General features: G+C 42.6%; 2 protein-coding genes and 4 non-coding genes across 16 annotated transcripts; 4 read left to right on the plus strand and 2 right to left on the minus strand.

The window, feature by feature from the left end:
- Positions 1-1,961: 1,961 nt before the first annotated feature.
- gigyf2 (GRB10 interacting GYF protein 2) lies at positions 1,962-14,368 on the minus strand. Of its 9 annotated transcripts, none has more exons than XM_029132282.2 (29): positions 14,234-14,368; positions 11,904-11,955; positions 11,581-11,734; positions 11,350-11,445; positions 11,122-11,227; positions 10,584-10,689; positions 10,431-10,471; positions 10,306-10,338; positions 10,033-10,209; positions 9,444-9,655; positions 9,176-9,323; positions 8,804-9,055; positions 8,533-8,705; positions 8,119-8,275; positions 7,852-8,018; positions 6,405-6,499; positions 6,053-6,181; positions 5,810-5,940; positions 5,620-5,720; positions 5,265-5,405; positions 5,020-5,178; positions 4,698-4,946; positions 4,486-4,608; positions 4,068-4,322; positions 3,708-3,907; positions 3,452-3,603; positions 3,163-3,356; positions 2,868-3,027; positions 1,962-2,775 (listed from the first exon to the last, which is right to left on the minus strand). In XM_029132282.2, exons 2-29 carry the CDS (start codon positions 11,939-11,941, stop codon positions 2,708-2,710), a joined length of 4,017 nt encoding a protein of 1,338 aa, XP_028988115.1. In that variant the 5' UTR covers positions 11,942-11,955; positions 14,234-14,368; the 3' UTR covers positions 1,962-2,707. The 9 variants fall into 9 exon arrangements, with proteins under 9 accessions (XP_028988115.1, XP_028988117.1, XP_028988112.1 ...); XM_029132284.3 differs by lacking the exon at positions 14,234-14,368 and adding an exon at positions 14,163-14,185; XM_029132279.3 differs by lacking the exon at positions 14,234-14,368 and adding an exon at positions 13,574-14,004 and having other exon boundaries at positions 4,068-4,319.
- On the plus strand, positions 12,908-19,676 carry kncn (kinocilin). 3 transcript variants are annotated; one of them, XM_029132340.1, is made up of 6 exons: positions 12,908-13,027; positions 14,908-15,104; positions 18,229-18,297; positions 18,500-18,571; positions 18,808-18,901; positions 19,391-19,676. In XM_029132340.1, the coding sequence occupies exons 2-6, from the start codon at positions 14,921-14,923 to the stop codon at positions 19,464-19,466; spliced, it is 495 nt and encodes a 164-aa protein (XP_028988173.1). In that variant the 5' UTR covers positions 12,908-13,027; positions 14,908-14,920; the 3' UTR covers positions 19,467-19,676. The 3 variants fall into 3 exon arrangements, with proteins under 3 accessions (XP_028988173.1, XP_028988174.1, XP_028988175.1); XM_029132341.3 differs by lacking the exon at positions 12,908-13,027 and having other exon boundaries at positions 14,840-15,104; XM_029132342.3 differs by lacking the exons at positions 12,908-13,027; positions 14,908-15,104 and adding an exon at positions 15,163-17,412.
- trnap-agg (transfer RNA proline (anticodon AGG)) lies at positions 15,289-15,360 on the plus strand. The gene has a single exon. It is a non-coding gene; the product is annotated as a tRNA-Pro (tRNA).
- On the minus strand, positions 15,604-15,675 carry trnaw-cca (transfer RNA tryptophan (anticodon CCA)). The gene has a single exon. It is a non-coding gene; the product is annotated as a tRNA-Trp (tRNA).
- On the plus strand, positions 16,030-16,103 carry trnai-aau (transfer RNA isoleucine (anticodon AAU)). Its single transcript has one exon. It is a non-coding gene; the product is annotated as a tRNA-Ile (tRNA).
- Positions 16,260-16,331, plus strand: trnag-ucc (transfer RNA glycine (anticodon UCC)). The gene has a single exon. It is a non-coding gene; the product is annotated as a tRNA-Gly (tRNA).
- Positions 19,677-19,747: the final 71 nt, after the last annotated feature.

A 19,747-nucleotide genomic window follows, 5' to 3' on the forward strand; every position in this document is an offset into this window, starting at 1 on the left:
TCACGCTGCTTCAGTCACAGGGCTGAGCTGTGGTGAAGACCGGTCACATTAATGAAGAACTAATACAGCAACGACGTCATCCACTGCAAATGGAAACACACACAGCTGTATTTCAGTTCATTTGCTTATAAATCTCCACTAGCGCTTACCCATAGAATTATTAAAGCAAGCTCCAGTGTCAAATAAACAGGTTCGAAGGCGTATTTAGAGAAGTGAGGGAGAGTCTCGGTGCCTCAGTGCTGGTTATTGGGTCACAGGAGGTTGTGTGTCCTACTTAAAAGGTGGCAGTTCAAAGCCATGCTCTTCTTCTTCACAGAAAAGGGAAGACGCTCCACCCAAACCCCGCTGCCCTCGGCTGCGACCCCCGGGCCCGACAGTTGCTCTACTGTTCACTCGAGAGACGGGAGGAAAAGAAGAACTGAGAAACACAAACGTAGTGAGTAACAGAATGAGCAGTGATGTTGGAATGTGTCCAGAGAAACACACAAACCCTCAACCTATTTAAGTCCATGTACCATCAACCACCGAGTGTTACCAGCAAAATTCACACGCTTCAGGGGAAACGCGGCACCTTTAACCATACAGTATGTCACCTACACTACACAGAATCAGTTCAGCCCGGCTCGTCAGTGGGCAGCGACTTTTTCGGTTTCATATGAAAATCAGGCATAATGAAAGCGAGCGCGTCAACCCACGTGTCAAAAGAAAAAAAAAAGCCTTTCGCACCTCTGGCGCTTTCAACAAGTGCATCATTTACATCAGGCTGCAGACTCGCCACACTGGCATGGAGCGCGAGAGGCTGAGAACCGACACGTACGCACTCAGATCTGATAGCTACAAAAAGGTCAGAACTGCCTATATGCCCGCACAGAGATAAAGCAGTGATATGCATTCATTAGAACAACGTTGAGTAGTGGGTTTATGACACAATTAAAAGCTGTGTTTGCTTTCAATCAGTTAATATGAACATAAAGAATATAAATCAACCAAAGATGAAACATAGGCAAATATGAGACTGAACAGTTGCTTTACCTGTGTGTACAAAGGCTACCAAGAGGCCTAGCAGCACCAGGGGGAGGACTCTGCAGATACGGCTGCTGCAAAGCATGGTCGGTGTGAAGGATGAGCGTGCCCCGAAGCTCCTCAAGCAGCGGCGCGGAATGAGCGGCCCCGGCAGAGGAGCAGGAGAAGAGGAGGGAGAGAGGGCAGAAAGGTGGGCAGCTGTGGGGGGGGGGGGGGGGGGGGGGGGGGGGGGGGGGGGCAGAGGTGGTGTCTGGACAGTGTGGACTTTGTGAGGATCGCAGGGTCCGCCCGCCCCAAACTCCTCCGGCTACATAGTTGGGTGTGAGGGGAAAACATTTGGGAGCGCTTGATGGCAACACAAGCTCCTGTTGCAAATATGGAAACGTCAGGACTGAAAGGAGGAGTACAGGAGTGTTTGTAGCAAACATGCTAAAGCATCTATTTAACGGAGCCGATTTCAAGCTGTATTAGACTTTACAATGCTCTAAAATACGCTAAAAGATTCTAGAAGGGTAGGGGTGTATCGCTAAAAGGCACCTTGGTCAAGCCAGTGTAATTGGAGGTTTTGCCATTGTTAAGTGTTGATCTGTGTATGTGGTTACAAATGTTGCTCTTCATTTGATTGTACTGCTGTTTTACTTCCTTTTTGTGACAAATCCTACAACACATGCATCTAGGACAAGCTTTTACTTCCTTCTACTTGTCAGACATTGTCCAGACAAAAGAAAAAAGAAAGTTCTAAGGAGCAGATTACTAGGAAAGGCACATTTTGAAATGACTAAGGTTCATTACGCTTGTTTAAATCTTGGTACCCAGCTTCACTCAGGTTCTCTGGTGATCGGTGACTGTTTGTTTAGCCCGGTCCTACCTTTGTAAGATGTGACTGACTGCAGTGTGCATGTGGGTTGTTGAGTTCAGACACAGGCGTAAACAGCCCACACATCCGACTGTTTTATTATTTCATACCGTAATAAAAAAGTACGACTCCTGCAGATCATTTTTATATATTATAATACAGATGCAGAGTTGAAAGTTTATTCTTTAAACAGCCTAGTATTTTACAAGAAATAGATAACTACTTGGAACTTTTGAAGATGTCCTTAAAACAGGACATAAGTGGGCACGAATCCTTGAGCTCTAGCTTGCTGTCAATATCCATGAACACCCAGCAGAAAGGGGCAAAAGGAGGTGGGAAGTTGGAGGATAAGGGCAAAACTTTCAATAAATAAAACAAAAACAATGGATATATTCTCTGAGCTTTCCCATAAAACCCCAGCCATGAATCCACACTTAAATGTCTAATTTGCTGAGAGTGTGACTTTGTACCTTGGGACATTACTGGGTGCAGAGCAACTGATGCCAAGAAGCACCTAATTATGTGCAGCGTTTCTCCAGATTGCTTGTTAAATGTTTCATTGGCCAGTGTCTCCAGTCCGTTCCTCTCAAGGGTTTGTTTCAGATTACTGCTTCATTTGCAAAAGCAAAGACACACATCCTGCCTTTGTGATCCCTGTTTGTTCACAATTTGGGATTTTTGTGGGAGTACCAGATTAAATCTGATAAAAGGGTAATAGAAAACAAAGGTGAAAGTGGTGGAAGCAGTCGGGGGTTGGGTGGAAGTCTGGGTCACACAGCTGCTGTTCAAACTGGATACAGTCAGTGGTGTCTGCTTGGCTGCAGTCCCTTAAAAGTCCTCCAGAGTCTCAATCTCTCCCATATTCAATCTCTCAGACGACGCATTTACAGAAAACCCTAGAGATTGAAAAGGACGAGTGTTAAATAGCAGATAAGATGCAATGACAGCAGCACGTCACCAAAAGGTTTCCCACATCCAGGAGTCTCACCTAGAAGGCTCGGGTCTGCGCGGACCATCTTCTGCTTCTTTTTCTTCTTCCCTGAGGTGACGGTTTCAAAGCGCTGCTGTTGCTGCTGCTGCTGCTGCTGACCACTCGAGTGATTCGACTGGTAGAGTGATGAAGATCCTGTTCCACCCCAAACGGAATCCTGAGAGAGAGAATAATGAAAATAGGCATCAAATAGAAAAGCAGTTCAGCAGACATGTGGCAAAAACATAGGATGAAATCAAAAAATTTCAGGGAGCAACGGACGAAAAAACTGATAACACTCGAACTTGCTCACCTGCTGCTGTTTGAGGGTTTGCTGTTGGTTTTGCTGTGTCGGTTTCTGTTGGTTAGCGTTCTGTTTAGCTCGACGTTCCAGAAATTGCTTGGCAAAGTCTTTGGCCTCTGGCGTGTCCCCCAGATAGGCCCTGACGTAGTCATGCACCTCATATGGAGAGTCCACCTCTTTCAGAAAGCCTGCAAACGTAGGAACTGGCAGAGCAAAACAGAGTATTTGTGAGTTTGCCATCCAGAAATATTCCATCAATACTTGTGGAGGCGTGTCTTTGCTAGACGGCAGGACTTACCATCCAGGTTGTTGGCTGTGTTGAGGGTGTGCAGAGTTTGCTCGCACCACTGCATGAACGTGTCCTGTTGGCTTTTACTGACCCCTTGGAATAACTTTAGCAGCTTCTCCTCCTCTTCTACTTTCTTGTTGGCACGCCCACCCATAGAATTACTTCATGTGCGGAACACATGAAAGTTAAAGATCTGTGTTACTCATTAGTCCTTGACAGTAAAAAGCCTGTTTTTCCATCAAAGCTTGTGACCAAGACTTAATACCTGAGGTTGGCGTTGCCTTTGTTGTTCTTCTGCGCGTTACTTTTCCTGGTTGGGGGGGGCTGTTGCTGAACAGCCTCTTTCACAGCCTCGTCCCAGAAGCCCATGTTAGAGTTGTGAGTGTCCCCCCAGATACTGTCTGAACCCCAGTTAGTGCAGGTGCTGGTGTTGACAGACCCCCACACAGAGCTGTTTAGAGATGTCTGTGAAAATAGAGCAATAGTGTTGACGAACAGTTAAATTGGTCTGTAAAATACCTTGCAAAAACTGGACCAATCAATTATCATAATAATCATATTCTAATCATGATGTTAAAGAAACTGTTCTACAAATAACTTCCAAAACACATGTACAGACACATACGGTTCTGTTCTGAGGGCGGGTCTGTTGGGTGACGGTGGGATGTTGTGGCTGTTGCTGCTGTTGCTGCTGCTGCTGTTGCTCCTTTCGCTGTTTCATCTGTTGGGCTTCCTCCTTCTGAATCTCCAGTAAAGACTTGGTAACGGGTGCCTGCTTGGCTACATTTCCCCAACCAGAGAGCTTGCTTTGAGGGTGTTGAGCCAGCTGCAGGGCCTGCTGCTGCTGGAGCTTCAGGAGCTCTTGTTGCTGCCGTCGCTGCTGTTGGGGAAAACCCCAATCACATGGGACCGGAATTAGAATTAGTGTTATATTTACTAATGCACAACATCACATTAGGTGTAATACAGTAAGGAAACAGTTCCTATATCATGAATAGTAACACAAATAACACAGCCAAACAGCTGTTGATTGCCACGTGTACCTCCTCCCGCGCCTGTCGCTCTCTCTCCTCTTCCACTTTCTGGATCTCAGCCAGCGATAGGGTGTTATGGGTCTGGTTTACAGAGTTGCCAGATTGCTGGCCCCACTTTGAAGAGGATGGAAGCTAAAAATAAAAAGTGTAAACTCTTATCACTTTTAAATACATTTTACCTTTAACTTTTGCTGCCTAATTGTTGGTAAGGTAATGCTTACCTTCATCTGTGCAAGCTGTTGCTGCTGCTGCTGCTGTTGCTGCAGTCTCCTGAGGGCCTCCTGTTGCTGTTGCCTCTGTCGCTGCAGTTCCTGCTGTCTTTGGGCCTCCTGCTCTCTCCTCTTTTGTTCCTCCTGCTGCTGCTGGGCCAGAGCAGCTGCCGCTGCAGCAGCTGCCTCTTCCTCTGCCCGCTTCTCCTCCTCACGCTTCCTTAGTGCTTCAAGTTCTTCCTGCTTTCTGCGCTCCTCCTCCTTTATTCAAGTATACAATTAAGGAGACACATCTAAAAATGAAGAGACATATTTTAAAAGTTTGCTGGCTTACTTGTTTGCGAAGGAACTCTTCTCGTTTCTTTTTCTCCTCCTCTTCTCTCCTCCGCTCCTCTATTCTTCGGCGAGCCTCCTCCTGTGCCAGTCTCTCCTCCTCCTCTTTTTTCCTGCGCTGTGCCTCCTCTTGCTCCTGCTGCCGCCTTAAAGCCTCCTCCTAAAGTTTTACAATCGTGGGACAGCCTCAGTAAGAAACAACATCACGTTAGCTCAGGTGCTTGAGATTGATAGGATTCACTTCACCTGTTTTTGCCTTGCCAGCTCCTCCTCTTCCAAGCGTTTTCGTTCTTCCTCCTGGCGAGCCCTCAAAGCCTCGTCCAGCCGTTTCCTTTCCTCTTCTTCCCTTTTGGCTCTCATTTCTGCCTCTCGCCTCTCCAGTTCCAGCTGTTACATGAAGGTAAAAAAAATAAAATAAAATCTAAGCATGCAAACCATGTATCTTTATGTGTAGCTAGCTACAACACCTCTAAGCATTAACACAAACAAACAATAAATGGTCACTCCTTAGAAACTTGGGCCAAATGTATTTTATCAAACCCGACACATAATTAGGTCGACATACATGTTTACACCATGAACAACTGCATAAGCTGTTTACCTTTGCAGTCCTCGCCTTATCTAACTGTTGCATTTGCTCAATGGTTGGAGCCTGAGCCATTGAGTCTATAGGTAAATCCCACACACTGCTGCCATCCCACGCTGTTGGGAATATTAGAATGATGATTATTATAATTTCCATAACAAAGAAACCATATTAAATACACAAGTCCCAGAAGGTATCAACTCACTACTTGGGGCAGCTTGTTGAATATTTGGAGTACAGGAAGCCTGAGAGGATGAGTTCTGCATTTCCCACACAGAACCAGAGTCGGGGACAGATAGGGACCGGGTAACAGGAGGTAGGAGGCTCTCAGACGCTCTTTAAAATTAAGAAACATTTGAAGAATTCATGCAAGGTTGAAATTTAAAGCCTGTAAATCAACATGGGTACATGCAATTAGATTGTGTTCAAGAATGAGAATATTATCAACCTTATTTTGAGTGCCTGGTATTGCTGTAAAAGCAGGTTGATCTGCTGTTGGTGTTGCTGCTGCTGTTGAAGCGGAGCTGAGCTAAGAATTGCAGCTTTCTGCTGGGCCAGCGCCTGAGCATATTGCTGCCTGCATGGAAGAAGCCAGGTGTAGGAGAGACATTTTAGGAAAGACAGAAAGTTTTAATAAGTTTCAGTAAAAGGTCAGTTATTTGCACTTCATCAGTTTTTGATAATTTAATAAGGACTCTAAAAAACGTGGTTCAGTGTTCGGTCTATACCAATATTGTATTAACATCACTTTAAAAAAAAAAAAAGAAGTGTGGCAGACATCACCATCAACACTGACGTACCTGAGGAGGTATTGAAACTGGAGCTGCTGTAACTGGTAAAGATTGAGAGCAGTAAGCTCCTGGTGCCTCTTCAACCTCTCTTGATCACCATCACTCTACATCACGATAACATGAGAGACAAAGACTGATAAATCATCACATTCCAACAACCAAAACAAAGCCACAATTGTGTGTTGGGTTCATGTCATGAGTCTAGATTTCAACAAGTGAAGCTGAAGACCGGTAGAATCTTTTTGTAAACAATCAAAATGTTCATATTTGCACAAACCTGCTTTTATGCCACAGTACATTGAGCTGGTTATGGTCTTTATTTTATTTGCTTTATTAATTTATTTTATCTGCTATCCATTTTGTACATTTTACGTGCTCCCATAGCAAAACTGTCACTACTAAAATATCAAACATTTGCTCAAATCTGAAAATCTGTGTAGAAGCAGTCTGATGTTGTTTATCTCCAGCAGAGGGCGTTCTTACACCGTCTTCTCAGTTTGATCTGCTGCCCCTGTTGACCTCAGTAATCTAGTAGTTAGTTATATATTATTAAATGTCTTGCTTAACAGAAATTCCTTATCATAAATTTTGATTTTGACTCTTTAAATCTCAAACAAAACACAAAATCCAGCATTTGAATAATAATTCTTTAACATCCAAAATATTAATAAACAAAGCAAGCATAGAGTTTTGTTCCAATGTGAAGATCTGCAGCAGCTCCAACCTGACTGTGGGCGAAAACCCACAAAGACAAGGGAGAATGTGTAAACTCCAGAGACTCCTGGACTCCTTCTGGCTCGGAGGCAACAGTGACAACCACTAAAATCCATGTCGTCATATTTTGATGCTGCTTTTAGATTTAGTGCCTTCGCTGTTTAAGTTGCGCTGTTCTGTGGTAGCGCTCTTCATCACTGTGTAGCGATGAGATGATGGATAAACAGGGATTGTTACCGCTGCTACATCCGGGACACCAGTGTTTCATTCTTACGTTCTCCTGTGTCGCTGTAGTATTTACAAACCACCAGCTGAACTTTGTAGGACTTGCAGCTTAATGTTGTCTTTGTTTAATATTTAACGCTCACATAGAGATTAGGGCGCAGCCTTTCTCCTGTGGCCGCTTGGTTTGTTTTCTCAGGTATTTCATCAGCGGCTGCATTATTTTGCAATCACACTGCGCCGTAAAATGAGCAGCTGACTAATTGATAGCGCCAAATCAGTACTGATCAATTTTCATCATTGATCATTATCATTTTTTTGTTGCAGCCCTACTAGTAATAATATTTTTGTGACCACAAAATGGACGGTACTAGCAAGGAAAGAAAACTGAATCTGCACTGTTTTGAAAAACATATATAAAAAGAAGAATGTTCACAATAAACTGCCAAGTCTGGTAATTTCGCAAAGACAGGAAATACCACAAAATAAAACCATCTTGTCCCATTCTGCATACACATACCTGTAAAGGTGGAGGTGCGGGGCCTGGGGTAAATGGAACCCTGCCCCAGATCTTCATGATTTCCCCCAGAGGCTGAAATAATTCATCACATCCTCTTTTGACCAGTAAAGACATGGTGAAGTAACCAGCCTGAAACCACTCAGTCATCTCATGGTTACTGAATGGACCTAAAGTGGCACAAAAAAGCTGGGAATTAATAAGAGATATGGCCAATGAATATATCACTTATGTCACATTTGGAGGACATGAACTTGCTTCCAGTCTCACCCTGTATTTCCCCCTGGGGGTCTTTGTAGAACCACTTGAGAGCAGCTTCATGGGTGAGTGGCAGACCTGAAGGCTTGGGCTTCTCTGATGTTTTGGCCCCCAGTTGGTCATCATCCAACACACCATCTTGTAGGTAAGCTACCATCTTTTCCGCCTCCTGGAGAAACACATTTAAATGACATTAGATGACCTAGAACAGTATATCCTAAAGTATCAGGGATGCCTCAGTTGGATGTGTATACTGAATGGCAACCTTTGGGTTTTAAAGTTCATGTTTTGTGATTTCTTTTTGTTTCTGTAAGCTGCCTACTATGAATCATCTCGACTAATTAGTCTGGATTCTATGTAAAACATTTGGACAACTAATAGGAAACAAGTAATTACAATAACAAGTATAAGGTTTTCCCAAAGTACCTGCTCAAAGTGCTTCAGTCCCTCGTCTTCATCGGTGTCATGTGAGACAGCGGAGGGCCTGCCAATAGGTCCTATTATGCTTGAAGTGAACGGCAAAGGATTGTTTATTGCCACAGAAACGTCCACATGCTTTTGTTGTGGGATCTGAATGATGGGAGATGGAGCAGATACTTCTGTGGGGAGGAGTACATAGAAACAGCAGCTTTTAGTTGGGTTCTATGTTATGTATAACCAAATGCATTTAGCTGTACATGGAAAATGTAAAGCACACCTGGGAGAGTGGTAGATATGTGGGTCATGGGTAGTGAGTCCAGCATGCTGTTAGACATGGGAACATGCAGGGAGACTTTGCAGGGCTCTGGATTGTGCTCCAATGGTGGCTGCCGTTCAGCTGTCCTCTCCATTTCTTCTGTTCTGCTAGGTTGGCTCGGGGGCAAAGATTGAGCAGGAACCAGTGGCTCTGACACTGGGGTTGCAGCAGGTGGAGCAACAGGTGGAGTCTCTTCAGACACTCTGGCCAGCTCTGAAAAAAAAAAGACTCAAATTACAAGTTTCCATTCATTTAGAAAATGTATGTCTGTATCAATAATACACAAAACTTAAACATCGTACTCACTTGTATTAACAATGAATAGTGACTTACCTTTTCGGTCAAGTTCTCTTTTTGCCTCTGTCTCTGTTTCTTTGGTCTCTTTGGGCTTACTGTCTTCCTCTTCCCGGACCTCCTCACACTCTTCCAGGGGTCTGAAGTCAAGCTCTGCCTCTTCTAGGATTGGCTCTTTAGAGGCTTTCTGGTAACACAAAAAGGAACACAATTACAGAAACAATGTATGTGGTTCTAACATCGAGTGAGAATGATGACAATTTAATGACAATGACAATTTAATTTCAGTTCTTCTGAGGTCTCTTACTTTGAGTGAAAGAAAGGCCCCCGATGAGTCGAAGGTGCCTGCCTCTTCATCTGCGTCCTCCAGACACCACTCTGGCAAGCTGTCCCGCTCGTCCTCCAGGCTGCCGCTGCCTGACCGTGGTCTTCTGTATCCACGTTCATCTTCTCTAGCATCAAATGGAAAACGGCGACGTTGGTCCGGGTATTCCCGCCACCCTGCTGAACGAGGCCCATCTAAAGTGAATGTTAAATAGTTTGCATTGTACAAACAGTCTTAGTGAGTTCAACTAAGACCAGCAGTTACCTTTTTGACTCCAGTGAGATTTTTATTTTTTAACTAAATCAGGAAAAATGTTGCACTCCAGAAAACCCTTTAACCAACATTTGTATAATAAAAAAAACCCATGTTCCTGTACACTACAATGAGTGGAAAACAAACAGTTCATCTTATTTAAAGCAAGTCATACCACACAAACAGGCCAATGTACCACAAACACATTTATCAAAGATACATATATTAATAATAAATGTATCTGGGATAAATGTAACAATTCTAACACAGTTATTTCTTTAAATATATGTATTAGAATTGTGGTCATTGCAGTGCCCACCTGGGCTGGGGGGGCACCACAGGGCACTGTCCCGTCGAGAACCTGCCAGACGCCAGCCCCCATCATCATCCTCACCATTCTGTTCATCACGAGACATACGCCAGTTCTCGCTCTCCGAGCGTGTGAAATCGTGCTTCCTTGGCAGCCCTGTCCCAGCATCCTCGTAGTTTCCTCGAACTAGAAAAAGTATAGGGGAATAATTTTAAAAAATACTCAACATTTAGTACTGCCGGTTCAGAATTTGGAATAAACTTATTGAAAAGGCAAACTTACTGTGATTAATTTGAAAATGTCCTGGAACAACATCTGAAAGATTCAAAAACCAAAGAGCAACAATCAGTAAATGTATGCGAGTAAATCATACACCGATTATCAGAAAAACTAACTTTAACACAAACCTGGTTCTTTTCGACCTGGCTTTTCAAACCTCCTGTCTCCCCTGTTAAGTAAAACAAGCCCCTATTAGATAAAGTTACAACTAAAACATATTAGTTATGAACTTAAACTCAGATTTACTTCTTGAACCTAGAATTTTCATGCCTGTGTGGTACCTTTCTTCCCAGCTCTGGGAACGATGCATCTCCCTTGCTCCACGACCGAAACCTTCCACATCATCAAAACTTCTTTGGTAAAACCCTCCATCTCCTCTTCCTCTGCCTGAAAACAAAAAGAATGATGCATCCAAATAGAGATGCTAAAGACAGAATTCCAGTGTAACATAAAGTAGCATAAACAAACCGATAACAGCACAGAAAATTACTCAGCACAATAATGATTAAATTTTGAAAAGCGATACTAAGAATTTGTACCAAAACGTCTGCAAGGTACTTAAACAACTTTAAAAACAGAACACCTTTTCCTGTTTTTTGCCCGCAGATGAAACCACAGAAAGCATTTTTTTTTACTAACTGGATGACGCCTATGGGTGGTTTTGAGTGTGTTTGTGAAGACAGAGCACTGACTTCCAGTTTTATCTTCAACGGCATTTAAACAGTTTGCAGTTATGATTGTGAAAAGGTGAGTATAAACTACAGATCACTGAAATTAGAACGCAACATAGTATAAGCATGGTTGTAGTTCAGTTCATACCTCTACCCCTTGAGGTACTTCGGCCTCTTGGTGCCGGTATTGGACCGCCTCCTCGCCCTGTCAGTCTCATTACTGCTGCACTGTTTACAGACATGGAAAAATTTCTCTGCAAAACAAACAGGGGAGGGGATCACATAGAATGAAATATCAGCAGAGGTAAAATATTTTTTATTTCGGTTGACAGTCTTAAGTTGCATCGTAACCAAACTTTTTGATAAAAATTCCTACCTGTTCTTCCTCTGTAAATGACACAAGTGCCAGAGGTGGCAGGGGGTCCTCTTGCAATATGGGAAGAAACTCCTTATCATGTAGATCTATAGGGATCTAGAGAAGAAAAATAAAGTCACTGGCTGGACCGATTAAAAAAGGCTGGTTTATTACATTGTAAAAAATGTAAACAGTATTTTTTAGGTAATATTGTTGACAGCAAACCTTCATAGACAGAAATGTTATACTCACTTTGTTATCCTTTACATAAAGTGCTAACATCTCTTCTCTCCCATAGCGATAGTCTGCAAGTTTATACTTTGGCAATGCAGGTGAAAGGGGTGGAGAAGCAATAGCATTGCTACTTCCACCACCTCCGCCACCACCTCCGGACAGGGCACGGAGCCTGCACAAGGAAAAGGATAGGAAGAACAGAAGGAGAAGAGGGATGGGAGACAGAGGACACCTGGTAACTGACATGTCTGAACATGTATGTAAAAAAGCTACAGCAGGCCTCGACAGAAATCCAGTTCTACCACCCAAGATTAATCATGAATTCATGCTAGTGAATTTACCATTCTGGTCCAAAGTTAAGTGTCTGGGTTTCGGCCATGATTCCTTGAAGTTCTTCAAACATGAAAACAGATGAAAAGAAGTTTAGTACCACACACTGTTTACATTTCTTTTTCTTAGGGATTGTATTAAAAATAAGGAAATAAAAAGGTAGGCATCCAAACTGTATTTCCAAACAAAACAAAAGTACTATAAACTCCCTCTTGTGGCACATTTGGTAGACTAGCATATACCAGTAGGGTAGTTTAGTCTAGTGGACCATACATTAAACTGTGTTCATATGGCATCATGTCAATAACAAACTGCCCTGTCTATTAGTCTATATTAGTCCAGAAAACCCGCACAATTTGTAACATATACATATTATCCTAACCAAGTCCCTGGATCCTCATGAGGTCATTACTGCTCAACAGACAACTAAAGTTGCTTAACTTTTTAGGGTTGTCCAACTTAAAAATTATGGAGTGACACAACTCAAGTCTAATAGCAAGACCAAAAAAAAAAAACAGAAAAAATTAAAGCTTGAATGACAAGAGGTTATGACACATGCTACAACCTGATGAATTTACTTTCTCTCTCGAGAATCTAGTTCCATTTCCTATAGTGTTTCTTGAAAATGACATACAGTTTACTACTTATTAAACTAAGTGTACATTATTTTATGTTTCACACAAATATAATTAACAGTCATCGCTGCATTTCACTAGAAAACATGATCCACCATATTTGTGCTTGACAGAATTCGGGAAAACTGTGTAGTTAAGTTTTTGTCAGCTACTTTCATGTATTCCAACTGCTTAGGATTCGCAGCCCATCCCACTAGAGCACAACTAGTGTACAATTTCAATCTGCTAGAGCTATTTTAGGCAGTCTCCCTGCCTGCACAGAGTATATCAGACACCTGTAATTGACAACGGAGGTGTCTTTTCCTGCAGACGTTAAAAACTATAAAGCAGGATGTCTGGTGATAATTGTTTACACGAGTGTCGTCATTGCCAGTTCTACCTTACACCTAGACTGGAAAACGACGAATTATAACGTAGCGGGGCTTCGTCAATATCGTCCACTAAAGGCGACAGTAGCCTCACAATAGCACTGACCATATGGGAGTCGGGACAAGCCACGTGTAAGTTGGCAGTTAAAGCAACAATTACAGCAACACGATCGGTGTGATTGAAACTTCGCCGCAAACTTTGCACATCTACCACAAAAGCCAAACGTTTACGCTGCGTTGTTAGAAACTGTGGGTTAGAACATGCATCGAGCCACTGCTTGTCAATTGGCCGATTTGTTCGCAACACAACTTTTGTGCGTTTGGCTAAACCCGTTTTAATTCAATGTGGATTCCGTTAACAGCTGAAGGGGGGGGGGTGAAGTTAACGCATCTTTTTTACTCAAATCGCTATGGCGTAAAGATCGCAAAGTTCAACGATTCAACGTTAACTTTGATTTAATAGGAGCACAGCTGCTAACGTTAGCTTTGCCAGATCGACCTACGATACAGTTAGCTAGCTACAAACCCTACAGATTTAACATATTGCTCAGTTGTGTTAAAATGTAAATGCACTGCTTCCAGAAACTGTTGATTGACTGAAATTTATCCTCTGCTACCAATGATACATACGCTTCTTATGGCAGTTGGCAAAACTGTGAAATAAAGTAGCATGCTTACCTGAGCTATTTACAAGACGTTGGTAACTGACATTAGCCAACATGTTAGGTGATATGTAGAAGTTGACAATTAACTTATGGTGGTGTTTAAAGATCTAGATAAGTTGTCAATGATGTAACATTTCACACATGTTGATTCCACGCCGCAATATTTCCCCTGACCAGCACACCTATGGCCAACGATAGCTATGCTATCAAATCGGCTAGCTGCAACTGGCCAACTGCCTAGCTATCAGCGTTTGCTCATACATGACTAAAACAGCCGAATCGTGTTGTACACAAGTGTTGGCGCTTATTTAGTTACACATACGACTAGAGAACTGCCAAACGCTACATCTGACATACTAATTTGTCACAAGTTAATCCCTACCCTCAACACTTGTGCCTTAGCATGCTAACAGGTAAGCTAACTAGCTACACGCGGCCTCGCGAGCAGCCTGACTGCACAACAACATTTCCTTGTCAGACCGTCCCGTACTCGTCACGACCTCGACCCGCACGAGGAGACACCAGACTCCGGTGCTCCAAGGCCAAATAACCATGATGGCTTTTAAATCAATCTCAAGTCTCTCTAGCTCCTAGAAACATACCTCGCTGACATGACGTCTAAATCAAATGTAAGACTTGTCTTTACTAGTGTATTAAACTTTGGCTGTCTTACCTCAGCTTGTTCTGAAAGCACAAGGTTTGTAAAGCGAGTTGTGGGGCTCTCAGGGTCTCTCTCTCTCTCACTCTCTCTCTTGGTTTTCCACAAGATGGCTGAGCTTCGGTCACATGACAGCAGATAAAACCCGTATGAACAGATTTGCTGACTGTTGATATTCACACACTGTCGCGGTAAATAATACAACTTTATTTTTCAGGTTTATGTTATATATATATATATATACATATAATAGCCTATATTTAGCCTTTTATTATGGAGTAATGTCTAAATGAAGAATATTACCTGATAATAACATATAAAAAGTAAAAGAGGAAAGTATATAAACAAGAAAACATCAACATAATAAACAAAGTTATGTGCGTCTCACATTTCAATGTAAAAGCACGGATAACAACAACAACCATAATATGATAATAATAATAATAATAATAATAATAATAATAATAATAATAATAATAATAATAATAATAATAATAATAATAAACCGACCTATTCCGAACAGGTACACGAAAACGATGGAGCAACTTTTTAGAAGTTGTCATGACGCGAAATTATTTTTAACAAGCACAAAGCAAGCAAAGCAAAAAGTGATCACAAGGCGCACGACACCACCCTTTGGCGTTGCCGCAACCTTTGTTAGCCTGACGTGCTAAATTTCTCATTTTCAGGCTAAGATGACTCATGATCCGAACTTACAGGTTGTACTGGTACATCCATATCCACTGTTTATTCATGTACCACATGTACCATCATCGGCTGGTGCCACCTCACCTACTTCAGCCACTCTCAAACAGGCCATTTCACACAATGGTGAAGCAACACGATATAGGCGTTGCTGGAGTTCCATCCCAAAATATGACTTCAGGTAAGTGAATTTGTTAAAAGAATGCATATAAAGGGCTCTAATTCATTTTTATAAGATTTAATTGTATTTATGCATTACATTTAATTAATATCTTTATTGACAGTAAGTACATTTACCATACAGATATATAACTCTGTTAAATAGGTATTTTCTGATGTCTGTAGGACATGGCATTTCATGTCTTGGCTCGTTGGTCTAGGGGTATGATTCTCGCTTAGGGTGCGAGAGGTCCCGGGTTCAAATCCCGGACGAGCCCACGTTTTTAATTTTAAGAAATTCTTTTCAAACATAATGCATTATGCATTTTCCCTTTTTCTTTATCTCTAACGTACTTGTCCATCAATATGAACGTCAAAAATCCAGAATAAATAAATCGAGTAGAATCACAAACATTTTTTTTGATGTTTAAATAAAGTACATTATGTCGAGAACTGATCAGTATGCTCTCAACAATTCCAACAGGGAACCATTCAAAAATGAATTTATGTGTAAAAACATTTGACCCCGACGTGATTTGAACACGCAACCTTCTGATCTGGAGTCAGACGCGCTACCGTTGCGCCACGAGGTCTGTCATTGCCTGTCTACTACAGGCTTTATAAGCCTTAAAACACATAGTCAATGTAAAAATGTAAAATATCAAACCATTTTTTTAAACCTTTGGCATATCCTCAACTCAGTCACAACCAAAACCAACCAACCTCCTACTATTTAGTTTATGGAAAATAAACGCGTTTTTGTGTTTTTTGATTTACAAAAAGCAGTACTTCACATAGAAAAACTTGGATAAGTTAAGGGTTAAATAAAGTCACATACATTTGTAACGACTCAGGCACCTATCCCGTTGCAAACCACATTATACTTGATTATATACAAATGGAGTATTGTACGTCAAATTAAAAGTGATCCGTAGCATTGCGACGGTGGCCGGTTAGCTCAGTTGGTTAGAGCGTGGTGCTAATAACGCCAAGGTCGCGGGTTCGATCCCCGTACGGGCCAGCATTCTTTTCATGGTCCTTGAGAACTTTATCACCTCCACTCTCCCTTTAGCCTCTCAAGCTTTGCATGGCTGTTTATTTAAATAAACATTAAACCCCTTTTCCCTGTATACAAAATATACAATACAATATACAATACTTTCTAGTCCAAGAAGTTGCGTTGGTGGTATAGTGGTTAGCATAGCTGCCTTCCAAGCAGTTGACCCGGGTTCGATTCCCGGCCAACGCATAAGTTTTTTATTCATTCTGCAGCCAACTAAACTAAACTCAGTAAAGTGAGAATTTTCACTAACACAGTCAACTAAAATTGCTGTCTGAAAATTAGGTACACGTGTAACATTACATACATAAAGTCATACATTGAATGGTTAATGGCGCAGCTAATCTACAGGGGTACAGATGAAAATTCAGCAAAGTAAAAAGAAATGCCACCTGTTTAAGGCTTTTGCATTACTGATCAATAACAGTATGGAAGTACAGAAAGATCTGATAGAAAGAATGTTACTGAATCTCTACTGCACTGAAAGTTTATTTGTCATCCTATTCACCAGTGTTAATCGTTCTTACCCTCCTTTTCCCTCTGTTGCCATGGATATGCTATTCCTATGGCAACTGCGGCCTTTTGTGGATGGCCTCTGGCCCCCACCTTAGAGGACTTTCTAAACCTTTCACTGCACATTTCCTACCGCAGACAAATCCCACAGTAGCAACTACTTTTATGTGTGTTTTCTTTCTCCCCACCCTTCACTGATGCTCTGGCTTTGGACTCAAACTACTGTGACTTGATGCATTGCAAGCGTCTTTGACAGAAGAGCAGATGTTTGTTGCTTGCGACTTCCATTGATACCTGATGCCAGCGCTGATAGAAGGGCTGTGATCATGTGATCAGATTTGCAGTCTGAAGAGCCAGCTCTCCAGGCTCTCTAATTTTTGGCGTCAATGGAAACCAGAGCTCCGTCTTTAAAGTTGCATGAGACGTCTTGAGCAGCAGAGAATAGAGATGGAGCCTCAGCCAGAGAAAGTGTTTCTGTGTCAGAGAGAGTGAAACAAGGGAGCAATGCGGCCGTGCAGACGACAGCGGATGACCACCGTCTAACAGGAGCAGCGTCGGTAGTCTTGGGTGTTGTCGTGTGGGGCATGTGGGGGGGCCTCCACCTGCTGAATGAACTCCGTCAGTATCGGGGAGTACCATGGGCTACGGGTGGGCTCGGCCCTGCTCAGCATTGTGGCGGGCTGCATCATCATCGGGGTGTCCAGGGAGTGCGATGCTGATGCTGTGGGGGGCATCTTCCTGGGAGCAGGCGGCCTCGGTAAGTGTAGGTGTGTGACACGAAACGAATGCTCCACCGGCGGGAGAGGTATGAACTGTTTCAATGCCTTTAATGCATCGACCCCTGCTGTTAAAGTAATTGGTAAATGTAGATTTTCATTTGCTAATGCGTAGCTGGCATTGGCATTGTAAATGAATTATTGGAAAGCTAATAGAATATCAATGGTCTCTACTTTTTAATTACTTATTACGGTTACAATTAAGAATCGCAAAAAATATAATCTTGCAATTATGAATTTTGGTGATGCCTGTGAAATCCCAAGCCAAGTGAAAACCCCAAGGGAAAGATCAGTGGCCTGTGACATTTTCCACCAGCGCTCCACTGTGATCACCCGATACGGCAGCGTAACTGGAACCGGCCGATCACCGGACGCGTCGCACTGGCAGCCGAGGAGGAAGAGCAAAGAGCAGGGCTTTGAACTGGAGACGCAGCACTGGCATGTACTGTGCAGTTAGTGTGACTGAGGAGAAGGAAGCATATACCGCATGTCACGATGCCTCCTCCAACACGCAAGCTGACTAATGAGGGTGAACAGAGTGTTCTCGGCAGATTCTTCTCGCTCCTTCCGCAGTTTCATGACATTTTAAGCACAGACATGCAACACGAGGCCCTGCCAAGGCCTGATGCCAGCTCTCACTGGAGCACAGAGCCGCTGAGAGGCTCACGAAGCCCCGCGGTTCAATATTGCTTTATAGCTGCAGTTAAGCATTGCGCACTTTATCAAGACATGTACGATTAGGGAATACCACCAGCCCACCTGATTGTTGCTCATAATATTTATGGCTTGCTTTTTAGGTCTGCTCATATCAATCTATCCCTTCATAAAAGCCTGGCTGAATATCAACCATATTCTCCCATCCTTCGGTAAGTTGTCGAGCCTTTATTGTTATTTTTAAAAAATATATTTGTTTAAAGAAATGTGAAAATAATTGCACTTAAACAAGCTGTTATTTCATCATGCAATGAATATGACGCACCTCTTGAATTTAGTCGCTCACAACATAAATGAAATGTTTTTTTCTTTTGTGTATGACACATTTGGGCTGAACAGTTCTTGACTTCCTAGGGAACTTCCGAGTGCACCCCACGCCCGCCAACCCGGCTCCCGAGCAGCCCATCGACGCGCTGAGACGAGAAGGTGCGTATGGAGGCTATCGCGTATCACACAGTGGGATTGTGTTCAGCTGCTGGACACGGAGCCCGTGTCTGACAGGGAACCTGACGCGTGTCTGCACGCGTAGAGTTATTTATTACCTGTGACATCTGAACAATAACACATTCACACTTACACCACACAGCAATGCACTACGGTGTCGAATGATGCAGGGATCAGTATGAGGCTGTGCTTGTCTCTGCTCTTTTGTGGCTCTGCAGTGACTCAGAGTCAACTCAATCTGGAACGCTCTAAGAGTCGTATGGGGACCTTTGTGGAGGGTGGGCCGACGGCTGAGACCAACGCAGATGAAGGGTATGAGAATGGAGCCAGTGATAATAATAATATTAAACAGTTTGTTTGGAGGTCAATAATATTAGTTAAAATTTTTTAAACCAGCTAAATATTTAAAAGTAAGTTCTTTGTTGCCTGTCTATTCATTTATAGGAGAAGGAATCTCAAAGGGTATAACCTCCTTTTCATAATCACACAGTCACTCTGGATGTGGTTGTTATGGTAACAGCAACCTGGATAGATTTCTGTCAAGTCATTTTAAATCATTCATCAGCTGGGAACGCTGTGTGTTGGTCAGTGCGATACAAAACACATTGTGACCTTCATTAAAAAAGAATGTGTTTTATTGTGTGATGCTTGTGAAACTCCACAGTGAACGTGTAAAAACAGTTTACTTGAAGTCTCTGCTCCTCGAACGTGGTGAAACAGAACCCTGCTCGTATTTGGAGCAGCATCAGTTTCACCATTCATTCTCTGTGTGTGACACTGTGCTGCTGTGGTGCATTGCAGGACTTCTTCAGACATGCCAGATGTCTTATCAAGACGGAAACTCAAGCAGTCAGCTGCACCTCAAGACCTGCCATGATGCTGTGATGCTGTGTGGGACCAGACCAGTATTATGTTGTCTTCTTCATAAATAACCCCCATATTATACATTGTACCAGAACATGCTTAGACCTCTGTCATTCATTTCTTCATGCAGCGCATCTGTTGCATCGTCTGTGCTAATTTGTGAAATCAACTTATGATGTGTTGCTTTTGTGGTCCAATAAAAGTTTCCAAGATTAAATTGTGATGGTTAGTGAGGCGTCTCCTTCCTTCCTGAAACTAAGTGGAGAAAATTGAACCCAGTAGCCTCATTTGTGC

The sequence above is a fragment of the Betta splendens genome, chromosome 17 (assembly GCF_900634795.4).
Source record: "Betta splendens chromosome 17, fBetSpl5.4, whole genome shotgun sequence".
NCBI lineage: Eukaryota > Metazoa > Chordata > Actinopteri > Anabantiformes > Osphronemidae > Betta > Betta splendens.